Here is a 14,105-nt window from a genome sequence, read left to right on the forward strand (position 1 = left end):
TACTGTGGCAAGTGCTTCATGTAACTTTTATAACAATTTTATGAGATGGGTCACATGGTCATTTTATAGAAAAGGAAACTGAGGCTCAGAGATCAGCTTCTGATTCCAGGATTAGAGCTCTTAATCATTAAACTGTTTTAACTTCTTCTAAACAATGAAGAATTCATAAAAAAACAAATTTATTAAAATTGGATTAAAAATTTAATATTTTTTGGGGGGATTGTAGGCAAGGTTGAAAAACCTTTTCTCTATGCAGACATTTCAGCTAAAGCTAGATTATGTAATGATAAATGAATTGAAACATATCCAAATCTAACCAACTTTATGTTTACACTTTATACTGATTCATTCTTTGGGCTATTAGGGAATATTTGGTTTGCAAAAGGATCTAGGCATTTAAATTCATCTCTGTACTCAGAAGCCAAGGTTTAAAATGTTAAACCCTGAATGCAGAATGGAAATGTAATCTACAGGATGTATGGTAGAAAGGTATGCTCTGAAGAGCTCAGGTACAGATTTTTGAGCCAGACAGATCCAGTTTTAATCTTCTCTATGCCATTTACTAGCTTTATGATCTTTTGGGTTGTTAGTTAATCTGTGTTTTAGTTACAGCTGAAATTGGTGAAAATGCCATCTATCTCAAAGGGGTTATTTAGGACAAAATGAGGTCATATTTTAAACATTTTCTTATAGCATATGTGTAAGTATCCAACAGATAGTAATTGCTAAAGACCCAAAAGAAAGCTACTTGAAACAAGAAAATTAGCATTATTGCTAATAAAAAAATCCAAATAATTCCCAGGTTCTTGATAGCCCAAATAATGAGTCAAAAACAAGGTTGAAGATATAATGAAAGACTGAGATCCAAAAAGAATGAACTTGTAGAGCACAGAGTAGATGAGAAAGGAGGCAACTAACAGAGAACTTTAATTTTTATTACTGAGGCACATTGTAGGAACTGGTAAACAGGTCTAAAATGTGTGTTGGCTGCATAGCCAACTTGCCCACATAGAATCTGTACCTTTTTACTGAGTATTATCTGTGCTTGAAAGCCGTGCTTTTTTTTCTCATTCCCTATGGGTTTACTATTACTCAGAATGGAGTGCCAATGATCAGGATAGATCACAAATACCACTGACCAGGACATGTGATTTTGGAATCTTCTGGGCAAGGAATGACATGTAACGAAAATTCAAGTAGATTGACTGCTTTCATGAATTCTGAAATCAAGCCATGGAAAAACATGGCTAACTATAATACAGTTCTAGACAAATGAGAATTCCTTATAAGGAAAACACAGGCCAGGGTACTAAACAATACATAAAGAAATGTTCTAATGCCACTCCCACAAATAAAGGTCAATATAATTAGAATCTAGCCATGAAATTAAAAGACGCTTACTCTTTGGAAGAAAAGTTATGACCAACCTAGATAGTATATTCAAAAGCAGAGACATTACTTTGCCAACAAAGGTCCATCTAGTCAAGGCTATGGTTTTTCCAGTGGTCATGTATGGATTTGAGAGTTGGACTGTGAAGAAAGCTGAGCACTGAAGAATTGATGCTTTTGAACTGTGGTGTTGGAGAAGACTCTTGAGAGTCCCTTGGACTGCAAGGAGATCCAACCAGTCCATCCTAAAGGAGACCAGTCCTGAGTGTACACTGGAAGGACTGATGCTGAGGCTGAAATTCCAATACTTTGGCCACTTCATGTGAAGAATTGACTCATTGGAAAAGACTTTGATGCTGGGAGGGATTGGGGGCAGGAGGAGAAGGGGATGACAGAGGATGAGATGGCTGTATGGCATCACCAACTCAATGGACGTGAGTTTGAGTGAACTCCGGGATTTGGTGATGGACAGGGAGGCCTGGTGTGCTGCGATTCATGGAGTCACAAAGAGTCGGACACGACTGAGCGACTGAACTGAACTGAACTAAAAGATCACTACCTTTTTAAGATGGTAGTATCAGTAGTGGTTGATTCCAGGAAAGGATCTGTTAGTAACTGCTTCTTTTTAAAATGGTGGCTAATTTAATCTTTAGTTCATACTTTTAATACTTTTCCTATATTTCTTAAAAATATGTTAAAATATATAAAAGAACAGTAACATACATAGGCTATTCAGAAATAATTAAAAAAAAACATTGTTATTTTCTTAAAGCAGAATATGAGACTGAAAATTAAATACCAAACAACACAGTAGATTAGCTCTGGAAAAGTTTACTTATTCAACTTGATTATTTTTAAAGAGGCATATACTATAACATAACGATTCTCTGCATAATAGACAAAAATAGTTCAAATTACAAAATGAAGAGAAATGCTATAAAAGGAATTTCCTATCGACTTTTAAATGTAGGTTAGGTAGTTTATAGTCTGTCAGTTTGGGTTATTTGATAATTCAGGTCAATTCACATGATTCTTGAAATTTTTGGAAACATCAGATTTCAGAAATCATACAAGCTTTAATAAAACATTTCAGAAGCAGAGAGATCTTTTCCTGGAAAATAAATGTCAATCCAAATAGAACCCTATGCTTCTGAGTACTCTTCTTTCTGGTTGGAATAACTACCCTATCTTTTTTGGTCCACAGACCAATTTCCAGTTATTTTTCAAATCTCAGTTCAAGTCCACGTTCTCTGTGAAATCTTCCCTGATATTCCCAGACAGACTCAGGGATTCCTTCAGTTTAGACATATCTCCATTATATTAATTTGTTCATTTGTAAGACATCTACTATGTGGCTGCTGTCAGGCTAACATAACATTATACTGTGACTGCTGCACGTATGTTTCTTCCTGTTTGTCTTCAGGCAATATGAGGCTCTAAAGGATGCATTCCTGGCATGTAGTACCATGCCTAATAGTAAACAGAATGCCCTCAGTAAAGGCTGGTTAACAAATATAACCTGAAGTGAGGGGCAGGCCACCAGATTATTAGTATGGTGCCTTCAGAAGTGATGAGAATAACATACTGAATTGGAATCACTTTCTAATGGATAAAGGAAAGTATTTTCTGTGGAGAAGAATAGGATGAACAGAGGAGAAAGAGGACTAATAGTAAATTAGTGCCGTGCATTTTAATCCAGATTCTCAAAGCTCATTTTAGGACTGAGATCCCTCTGCTCTTGTAAAATAAAAGATCTCTTTCTTCATGTTTAAATTCTCACTACAAAATCCATTCAAAATGGATGGCTAAGGAAGGAATTTTTTTTTTTGGAACCCCAACTTAAGGAATCTTTACACATTTTATTTTATGAAATTTATTTTTCTTTAAAAAGTAGCCATTGAATATGAAGTGCATTCACTCCTCCAAGAGGCCTGGGTATGTCACTCTGGCTCATATACTTAACTTCCTCTCTGGGCCGCAGCTTTCTCAACTGAAAATCAAGACATCTCTAGATGAGATGAAATCCCCAGATCCTTACCAGTGCTGCAATTAAGAGAACAAACAGGCTCACGCACTGGCTGTAATCAGAGGGAACAGTGTGTTTCTCCGCAGAAGAGACCCAGAAATTACGCTATTCTATTGCTACTGTTCTCTGCTCCAAATTTCTTCTTAGCATTATCTGAGAGGATAGTCTCAAGAGCAGAAGGGCCTCTGTAAAGATTATTAAAATATTCTAAAAACCTATTAATTTACTTGGAATTTTTAATTCATGACGTAATTTTAGGACGTACTGGAGATGAAAACCATAAAGACAAACCATGGAAGGTGCAGGATGTCAAATTTCTAAGATGGTTAGGGAGTATAAATAATGCAGATATTAAATGTCCATGATGCACTACTGAATGAGAAGAAAATAGCTTAAATTCAAGTCTATTAATAATCTACTTTAAAAAAAATCTACTTATAAAAAGTTGTATGTCCATTATCTAGGTAAGTATGTATCTGCAGAGAAATGTTCAGAAGGATATTGGCCAAAATGTTACCCGTGGTTATCTCTGAATAGTGAGGGTTTAGGTGAAAATTTTTTTAATGCTTTTTTATAATTAGAAAACTATACAGCTATTTTAATTCTTAAAAGGGTGTCATTTATTGAATATTCAAGCTCTGTGCTTAAATGTGTGCTTTACATACATTTAGATCTCAAAACAATACTAATAGAGACTATTCTCAATTTATAGGTGTGGAAATCTAGGCTCAAAAAAGATATATGTCTCTCTAAAGCCTTTTAGCCAGTAAGAGCTAGATCCAGAGTTTGTGTTGAGACCTCTTGAGATTCCTGCTATCTTTTTATGACCATCGAGAGAGAGAGAGAGAGGGAAAGTCACTCAATCGTGTCAGATTTTTTGCGACCCCATGGACTATACAGTCCATCGAATTTTCCAGGCCACAATAATGGAGTGGGTAGTCTTTCCCTTTTCCAGAGGATATTCCCAACCCAGGAATCAAACTCAGGTCTCCCTCATTGCAGGCAGATTCTTTGCCAGCTGAGCCACAAGGGAAGCCCATACTTACATGACCATACTGTCTATTAATTGTTCTATTTATCTAACACTGATAACATAGAGAGAGTGATACTGAAAAAGACATTGCTAAAATACAAATTTCTTTTCAATGAAATTTTGGCTAAGCTTTTACTGAATGCTAAGAAATTAAAAGACACTTACTCCTTGGAAGAAAAGTTATGACCAACCTAGATAGCATATTCAAAAGCAGAGACATTACTTTGCCAACAAAGGTCCATCTAGTCAAGGCTATGGTTTTTCCTGTGGTCATGTATGGATGTGAGAGTTGGACTGTGAAGAAAGCTGAGCACTGAAGAATTGATGCTTTTGAACTGTGGTGTTGGAGAAGACTCTTGAGAGTCCCTTGGACTGCAAGGAAATCCAGCCAGTCCATTCTGAAGGAGATCAGCCCTGGGATTTCTTTGGAAGGAATGATGCTGAAGCTGAAACTCCAGTACTTTGGCCACCTCATGCGAAGAGTTGACTCATTGGAAAAGACTCTGATGCTGGGAGGGATTGGGGGCAGGAGGAGAAGGGGACGACAGAGGATGAGATGGCTGGATGGCATCACTGACTCGCTGGATGGCATCACTGACTCTGAGTGAACTCCGAGAGTTGGTGATGGACAGGGAGGCCTGGCATGTTGCGATTCATGGGGTTGCAAAGAGTCGGACACGACTGAGTGACTGAACTGAACTGAAGACATCTTTTGGCTTAAACTAATACGTCAAGAATATTGGAAAATGTGGGACTTCGCTGGTGGTCCAGTGGCTAGGACTTCGCACTTCCACTGCAGGAACACAAGTTCCATCTCTGGATGGAAACTAAGATTCTGTAAGCTGCACAGTGTAGCCAAAGAAAAAAAAAGATTTTTTTAAATTTAATGTTGTTTTTAGAAAAACAAAAGTCAAACCATTTCAAGAGTTTAGGAAGGCTTTCAGGGCCTAGCAATGTTACTTTCAAAAATCACACACACACACAAAAAATCACTCATCTTTTTAGAAAGTAATATTAAAATAAAGTCTTTTCAAAATTTGTAGTTATTAAATAAATTTAAAGAACTACACTACAGAAAAAAATTTTTTGGGGGGGGTGGCTGCTCCTGTGGCTTGTGGGATCTTAATTCCCTGACCAGGGATTGAATGTAGGCCCTCAGCAGTAAAAGCAAGAGTCCTAACCACTGGTTTGCCAGGGAATTCCCTTTCTGAATTTCCTTTCTGTCCTAAGGCTGAAGAACTTAATATAGTCCTCTCTGAACATCTGACAGTAGACACTGCTGATTCTAGAAAGGGACACTCATGTCTACAATCAGAATCTTTCAATTTGGATATTATTGCCAGTATATGTACAGGACAATGGTATCTTTCTATCCATCATGAGTATTTTCCATAAATTCTCTACCACAATGTGTTCATGCTAATGAGTCAATGCTAAATGTAATATAAGATTCCCATCAACAGAAAGAGCCACTTACAACAGGTAAATGCTCTGCATGATATATTGATCACATATAGATGTTTTTATAGACAAGGGCATTTGAAATATATTTATTTATTTGGTTGTGTTGGGTCTTAGTTGTGGCAAATGGGGTCTTTTAGTTGCGGCATGGTGGGTCTAGTTCCCTGACTAGGGATGGAACCCAGGTCCCTTGCAGTGGGAGCACTAAGTCTTAGCCAATGGACCACCAGAGAAGTCCAGACAAGGACATTTTTGCTAAATACTTATTTTTAAACAGATGCAAAAATCGCCTCACTTAAGTGAAACTTTAATATGCAAAATTCTAATTATAGCAACCAGTTGTCTTATTTAATATAACTGTTAATCTATAGAAGGTGGAATTAAATGTCAGAAGTAGCATTTTAAATAATAGGAAAAGATCATATATTTTGTTAGCTCTTTTCTTTTTTTCATCATTTCTGTGAAGACCTTATTACTTGCAGTTCAGAGAAGGTAAACAGGAAAGGGTCCTCTCATCCCCACCAGGAAGTTTGAGGGAAATGTTCCCTTAAGGTTTTCCTGCTTGTATGTGTGCCGTGTGTGCAGCTGCTTCAGCCATGTCTGACTCTTTGTGACCCCATGAACTGTGGCCTGACAGGCTCCTTTGTCCATGGGATTTATCAGGCAAGAATACTGGAGTGATTTGCCATTTCCTACTCTGGGGGCTCTTCCCAACCCAGATATTGAACCCGTATCTGTTGCGTTGCAGGTGGATTTTTTTTTACCACTGAATCATTGCCTGCTTGTATAGATCATACTTATCTAAGTTTCGTGGACATGCATGTTTCTTGTATTCTTTCCCAGGTTAACTTTGTCATTTGTCACATGATGTGAGGAAATGCTCCCTAAGTGTACACAACACTAGTTCTGATAATGGAAGGGAGACACACTGAGATGTATGCAGGGCAGAGAGGTGCTAAGCAGAGCAAGTCATGTATTTTTAAGAGGAATAAGAATGGACACTAACTATTAGCTAGTGGCTACTTTTTATTCCAGACATATTGCCTTTTAGCCTTAAAAATTTCTGAGAGGTTGGTGAGTTATCCTTTGTAGAATAAAACAGGAGAGAAAATCCCAAGGAACTTCCAGTGATCAACTTAGTAAGGGAGTTGAAAACTGGAGGCCATGACTACAAAGTGTTATCATATTTCATAATCTTGGTAATGTCTTCTATATTTTATATTTAAGTATTTCCCATAGTAATTTGTGGCACAACCTAAAAAAAAAAAAAAAAGAAAAAGAAACATGCTTGTCTTGAGGACAGGAGAAAAAAGGCTGTCAACATTTATTTTCTCTCTACTATGTGCCAGGCATTGAGTCAAGTCTAATTTTCAAACTCAATAAAGTACAGTCATTTCATATAAGGAAGCTGAATCATAGAGGTTCAGTTCAGTTCAGTCGCTCAGTCGTGTCCGACTCTTTGCGACCCCATGAATCGCAGCACACCAGGCCTCCCTGTCCATCACCAACGCCCGGAGTTCACTCAAACTCACATCCAGCGAGTCAGTGATGCCATCCAGCCATCTCATCCTCTGTCATCCCCTTCTCCTCCTGCCCCCAATCCCTCCCAGCATCAGAGTCTTTTCCAATGAGTCAACTTTTTGCATGAGGTGGCCAAAGTACTGGAGCTTCAGCTTTAGCATCATTCCTTCCAAAGAAATCCCAGGGCTGATCTCCTTCAGAATGGACTGGTTGGATCTCCTTGCAGTCCAAGGGACTCTCAAGAATCTTCTCCAACACCACAGTTCAAAAGCATCAATTCTTCGGCGCTCAGCCTTCTTCACAGTCCAACTCTCACATCCATACATGACCACTGGAGAAACCATAGCCTTGACTAGCCGGACCTTAGTCGGCAAAGTAATGTCTCTGCTTTTGAATATACTATCTAGGTTGGTCATAACTTTTCTTCCAAGGAGTAAGTGTCTTTTAATTTCATAGCTGCAATCACCATCTGCAGTGATTTTGGAGCCCATAAAAATAAAGTCTGACACTGTTTCTACTGTTTCCTCATATATTTAACCTCTATGAGGTTAAATAGAGGTTAAATATATATAAATATGTAAATAAAAATAAATACAGCCAGCACATAGCATAGCTAGGATTTGACTCCAAAGCCCATGATTTCTCATTGTATAACACCTGCATGAATCTCTAACACAAAGTTATTACCCATGTGACAGCTGAATGACTTTAAACATAGAGATTCTGATAAATGTACTTGTAAAATCTCTCTCACAGAATTTACATTTATCCTTCTTTTGGTGGGGGGGAATTTTAGGGTACCTTCCATATCCTTCTTAGAACAATCTTATACTAAAAAACTTTCATTTCAGTGAAGAAAGATGAACTTTATTATTTCTAGAAAGATTTTTGCCTTTCCGGTATCACCTGATACCAGGAGATACAAAGAAGGGATATCTTGGAAATCAGCAATTCTATATGGAAACAGAGACATATAAATCTTTCAGTATTAACCATGAGGCAGCTACTAAATTACTACATCAGATGGAACTTGCCATTGATCACTGTCACTTATAATCATCTCAAGGTTAAACTAAGATTCCTAATTTAATTCTATGGCTGTATAGAATAGATCATTGTGACTTTAGAAAATAATTTTGGCTAGTTCCCTTTGGTATATCACTCTAAAACATGACTTAAAATAATCATATATTAAAATAAAATGAAAAGGAATTTTGATGTATTAGCAGATAAAAAAAGATTAAGCCTAAGAAAAAATAAATAACTCAATAATAACAACAATAAAAAACAAGAAGTGAAATACTTTCAACCCTTAACTAAATCCCAGTGATTATACTGTGACTATTTTCAACTGTACATTTTTTACTTTTGTAGGGAAAATATTGGAATCTGAAATGGTTTATATTAAAAACTTTCCAGAAGAAAATAAGTTAAATTTAATCATGATGATGACTTTAAAAGTCCTATGGCTTTCCTAAATTTATCTTATCTAAATCTAGATCAAGTATTTATTGACTACTCTTACTCTTCTCTATATAAGGCAAGGGCATATACAAATTTTATGTAATAAATATCTATTGGGTGAATAAAAATGAATGTGTTAAATCCATAAGGAACTCAAAGTTCCTAATATAAATTATAAAATCCAAAATAAAATAAAGGAACAATACTGTCCTGCAGAGGGAACTTGTTTGCAATTATCACATGGCTGTCATACTTGAAAAGATTCCATAGTTACCATATGTAAAACTCAAACACAAAATCTGGTTGCAACCTACATTTACAGTGTTGTTCAACTTCTTCACCATACCAAACCTACTTGCTATTTCAAATACCATAATGCATTTTCAAGCTTTTGTGGCTCTAATACTTATCAGCTGAGTGATCTTGAGCAAATTTCTTAAACATAGTTTCCTAAACTATGAAGATTAAAAACGGCACCTAAAATATAGGATTGTTGGGAGGATTATTCGAATACAAGGAATTCAATTAGAAAAATGTCTAACATGAAATAAACCTTCAGTGAATGTCACTTATTATTTTTATCATTTTAAATTGTTATTTTCACTTCCCAGCATGTTTTTTTTTCAGTCCTGCAGAGTAAATTTCAATTCACCTTTAAGATCTAATCCATATTAAGACACACAATCTGATAAAAAAAAAAACTAACGATCTGAACAGACATTTTATCAAAGTAAATATATGAATCACTAATAAGTCATAAGAAGATATTCAGTATCATTAGTGATTAGGTTAATGTATATCAAAACTGCAATGAGATTCTATTTTATACCCTCTAGGATGACTATAAGCAAAGAGACAGATGATAACAAACGGCAGTGAAGACATGGAGAAACAAAACACCCATACAATGGTAGGCAGAAACACAAAATGGTAGCCACTTTGGAAAAGTTTGGCAATTTCTTAAAAAGTTAAACGTAAGTTACCATACAATTGATTCAGCAACTCAAGAGTAATGAAAACATATTCATACATTAACTTGTACACAAATATTAATATTAGCATTACTGATGATAGCCAAAAGTGGGTAACAACCTAAATTTCTATCACTGATTAACAGATAAACAATATGTAGTATGCGGAATACTATTCAATAAAAGGGAACAAACTATCAATACATTCTAAGACAAAGATGAACCTCAAAAACTTGCTAAGTGAAAGAAGCAAGACATAAGAGACCACATATTGTATGGTTCAATTTATATGAAATGTCTAGAGAAGGTAAACCTATCAAGAAAGAAAATAGATTATAGAGATTGCCTGCACAGGGGATGGGAATATGGATTAACAGTAAATGGACATGAGGGATCTTACCAGGGTCATGAAAATGTTCTAAAACTTATTTGTGATGCTGGTTGCACAATTTGGTAAATTTACTAAAAACCAGTGAATAATACACTTGAAATGGGTGAATTATATGATATATAAATGTCTCTATAAACTTGTACAAAAATTATACCACATCAGGATGCATTAACTGTACTCATCAACGGACACCAAGAGCATTTTGTCAGGTACAGCACTTGCCTGATTATATTTTACTTATTTGTGTACATGTCAGTGAGCTTCTTGAGTTTGGGCTCTTCACATGTAGTAGCTGGCCTCAGCATCTGTCTGAATGATTGACATTCAGATAGATACAGCAGGAACGTAATGTCTGTTGCATTGAAATGTGCTCCAGAAGAGAATAGGAACAACAGCAATTTCAGAAATAAAACAGAAGATAGTGGCAATTAGTCCTTCCTACATGCCCTACATTTAACCAGCAGGAGAAGTAAGTTAATGGGGCACTGACTGGTGCTCTCCACTCTGTGACAGGCTTAGCGCTACCAACTCCAAGAGGAAACCAGAAAAGCAAGTAAACAATGGTTCTGTTCTCATATAAAAGAACAGTACTAGTCTATACTGGGTAAAAACAATTACTTGGGATTTTATTTTTTGTGGGCAACATGAATACTTAAATCTAAAACAAAACAAAAAGTATATACAACAAATTTTACAGGTAAAAACATTTTCAAAATGATTATTCTAAAACTTTCAACAGTTGAAACAATCTGGGATGATTTTTATAAATGTGTGAGCATTTATTGTTTTCCATTATGAAGAGATTAATTGCTCCACAAGTGCTGAACATTTCTTCCCTGAAAACACAGTAGCATTTAGAAAGAACATTAAACCGCAATTAGGATGTCAATGTGTCATTAATTCACTGTATGACTCTGGACAACTCTCTTCTCCTTTTTAGGCTTCAGTTTCCTCTTTAATAAAGGCAAGATTAGTTCTAAGGTTCTTTCCAGCACTCCTATTGAGGAAAACTAAGATGCTTCAGACAAGATGACAAATGAGAAGCTCAATTTTTTCACTATAAATAGGAAAAGAAATTCCTAATATATAAAAGAAAAGGAAAAGCCCCAGCTTATGCATTCAGTAGCCCTTTACACATATATTTATAACTTTCATCCCAATACCAGGTCCCACCCTTCTTTTAACATGCAAACCCACATACCCCATCCCTCCCACCCCTGACCCATACCCCCAAATACCTCAGCTATGGTCATTCTCAGAGCACTGACAGGGGAGAACTCAATATCCACCAGCTGGGCAGCTTTTAAACTCTGCCCAGTACAGATTGCACAAGGACAGAAAACAGCATAGAGTTAGAATTGTAAGGCAAACAGGGACACAGAGCTAAGAACATTTAGCACAGCGTTTAGAAACAAAGAAGGATTTAGGGTTGTCATGGGGCTTCAGATGAGTGAGATCAGTCCCTATCAGCCTCATTTTCCTGAGGAAACTGGGAAAAGATGAAATAATCTCAAATGGGTCACAATTTTAAGTTGAGCTTGGCAAACTTGTCCATACCCTGAATCCTCAGGACAATGTCTCCAAGTTGTTAAGCAAAAGCTGATAGATTAAAAAAAGGCACTACTAAGGGAAAAGGTTAATAATCTAGAGGGAAATCCTGATTTCCTACATTTCTTTATATAGCCATGAACAGGGCTACTTTAAATTTAGTAGGAAAAGTAATGAAGATACCTCCAGTAAAGGTTTCTATTAAACTGAAACCATTAAACTCTGCTATCATCAACTCCCCTGGTCTTGAGTCTAAGTTTACCGCAGACTTTACCAGTATAACTTGACTTCCCTCTTGGCTTACCTGCATTGAGAGAGTGTGCTAGATATGTGCTTTCTTACCTTATAGAGTGAAATACCTTTTAAAAATGTTATTAAATTAGTATTCTGGTTCTTTTTTGTAAAATTCAACAATGGCTATCATTTTTCATAGAGAAAAACTCAAGGATAAAAGTATATAATTAATGTTTGCTTTTTATATGTTGCCAGTTTGGCATTTGTGTTAATACTTCCACAGTCTAAGAAATCTGAAAGGAATTATAAAGGGCCTATAATTTTTAATAAACCCAGTAAAATATTTGTATACACATATTCATTATTCTATTTATTAATTCTATTCTGGTTAAAAAACCACTGGTTTCTTTGGAAGGGTATATATGTGAAGAATTTAATAAATAGAAAGTATAAATTTACATCTGAATTGAAAAAAATTTCTTGAATATTTTTCTCTTCTTCCCTCAGTTCAGCTTTCAGATTTCCAGTAACTTGTTTTATAATTTAACCCTACTAAGTAGAAAGTTGTTAGCATAAAGATGTTGGGTGTGTTAGTCATATTTTAGAAAGTAATGTCACAGTTTCTCGGCATCCTTATAGTTTTGTTATAAAATTGAGATATACTCAGTCTTTTTTGTCTGTCTATTCCAAAGACAACAGTTATTGAAGCACAAACAGCTTAAAAATAAATAAAATGAAAATCTGGAATTCCCTTACAGTATCACTGTCACAAGGCTGGAACTGGAAGGGCTGGGGTTTGTGAAACACAGCATTCTCTTGTAAAAACAGCTGAAGATTATAGTCTCGTACCACCTAAAGAGAAAATAAAATATCTTTAAGTCTTTAACAAGGTTAAAATGTTCAATAATTGCATTTTAAAAGTTTAGGGTTTTTTCTGTAGTTTTCAAAAAATGAGAAATCATCCAGTACTACATGGTCAAAAAGAAATGATTATTACAATTTTTTTCATTTCATTTATTTTTAAAATTTTTTTGTATTTATTTGGCTGCATCAGGTCTTAGTTGAGCATCTGGGATCCAGTTCCCTGACTAGGGATTGAAACTGGGCCTCCTGCAATGGAAGTGTGGAGCCCCAGCCACCAGGGAAGTGTGGAGCCCCTTCATTTTGGATAATAGTTGTTATCCTTGTGCCCCATTGTCTCAAGAATCTAAATATGGAAAGTACTAGGTTAGAAACTAGCCCAGATTTGGGGACTAGACAATATGTACTATTTTAAGACTGCAGAAAGATGGCTATTACACAAGATGTTATTCTTTTGAATGGGGATAGGTAGTTGCAAACAGGGAAGCACATCAGTTTTTTCTAAACCAGTTCTAAAGTTTTGTAGGCCTCTTAAAGTTTCCTGCCATCTACTAGGAAACTGCCAGATAACTTTATACACAGCACAAAATAGTATTTTTCTAGTATTTCTTGCCACATTTCTAAGGAAGTTATATTCCAATTACCATCTTAAAGCATACCAAGAAGAACAGACTAGAAAGGCTTTATAGGGAAGAAAAATTCTGATACACAGATACTAGCAAAACAAATAGCAACGAAGAGAGCCCTCTAAAAAAAATTCACTGTTATATTCCCTGGGAGAGTGGAAACCAGCAACATTTGACTGCACAGAAATCCAGTTTCTAGTGTGCTACATTGCTTACCCTTGACTTGTCTTTCATCTGCTAAAGCTCATTAAACCTCTGCCAAAAGATGGGCAGAAGGAGGAAATAAAGTTTACAGCAGTCTTTGGCTATACTTTAGTAGACCTGGGAAAAGAATTCATTCAGGAGATGGAGAAAGTAGGAGGTATATTTTGCATTTTACTTACCAGTACATCCCAATTCTCTATTGTTTCCCTCCCCTGCCTTCAACAACATTTTACTTGAGAGAGTTTGCCAGGCCTAATATTAAATGCAGCAGAGAAGGGGTTATACACAGAGGAATAAATATGAATAAACAAAGTTAGTATCTTCAAGGAATTTATAATCTAGAAACTTGGACAACAGATTACACAATTACAATACA

General features: G+C 35.9%; 1 protein-coding gene across 1 annotated transcript in view; it reads right to left on the reverse strand.

Moving 5' to 3' along the window:
* FCHSD2 (FCH and double SH3 domains 2) overlaps positions 1-14,105 on the reverse strand; it is a 240,911-nt gene that overhangs the window by 44,262 nt on the left and 182,544 nt on the right. Inside the window, exons 10-11 of the mRNA XM_052652842.1 lie at positions 12,795-12,890; positions 11,495-11,566 (exon numbers count right to left, since the gene is read on the reverse strand). Coding sequence (XP_052508802.1) covers positions 11,495-11,566; positions 12,795-12,890 — 168 coding nt within the window. The remainder of the gene's footprint in view (positions 1-11,494; positions 11,567-12,794; positions 12,891-14,105) is intronic.

This window comes from Budorcas taxicolor, chromosome 15, assembly GCF_023091745.1.
Source record: "Budorcas taxicolor isolate Tak-1 chromosome 15, Takin1.1, whole genome shotgun sequence".
NCBI classification, from domain to species: Eukaryota; Metazoa; Chordata; class Mammalia; order Artiodactyla; family Bovidae; genus Budorcas; species Budorcas taxicolor.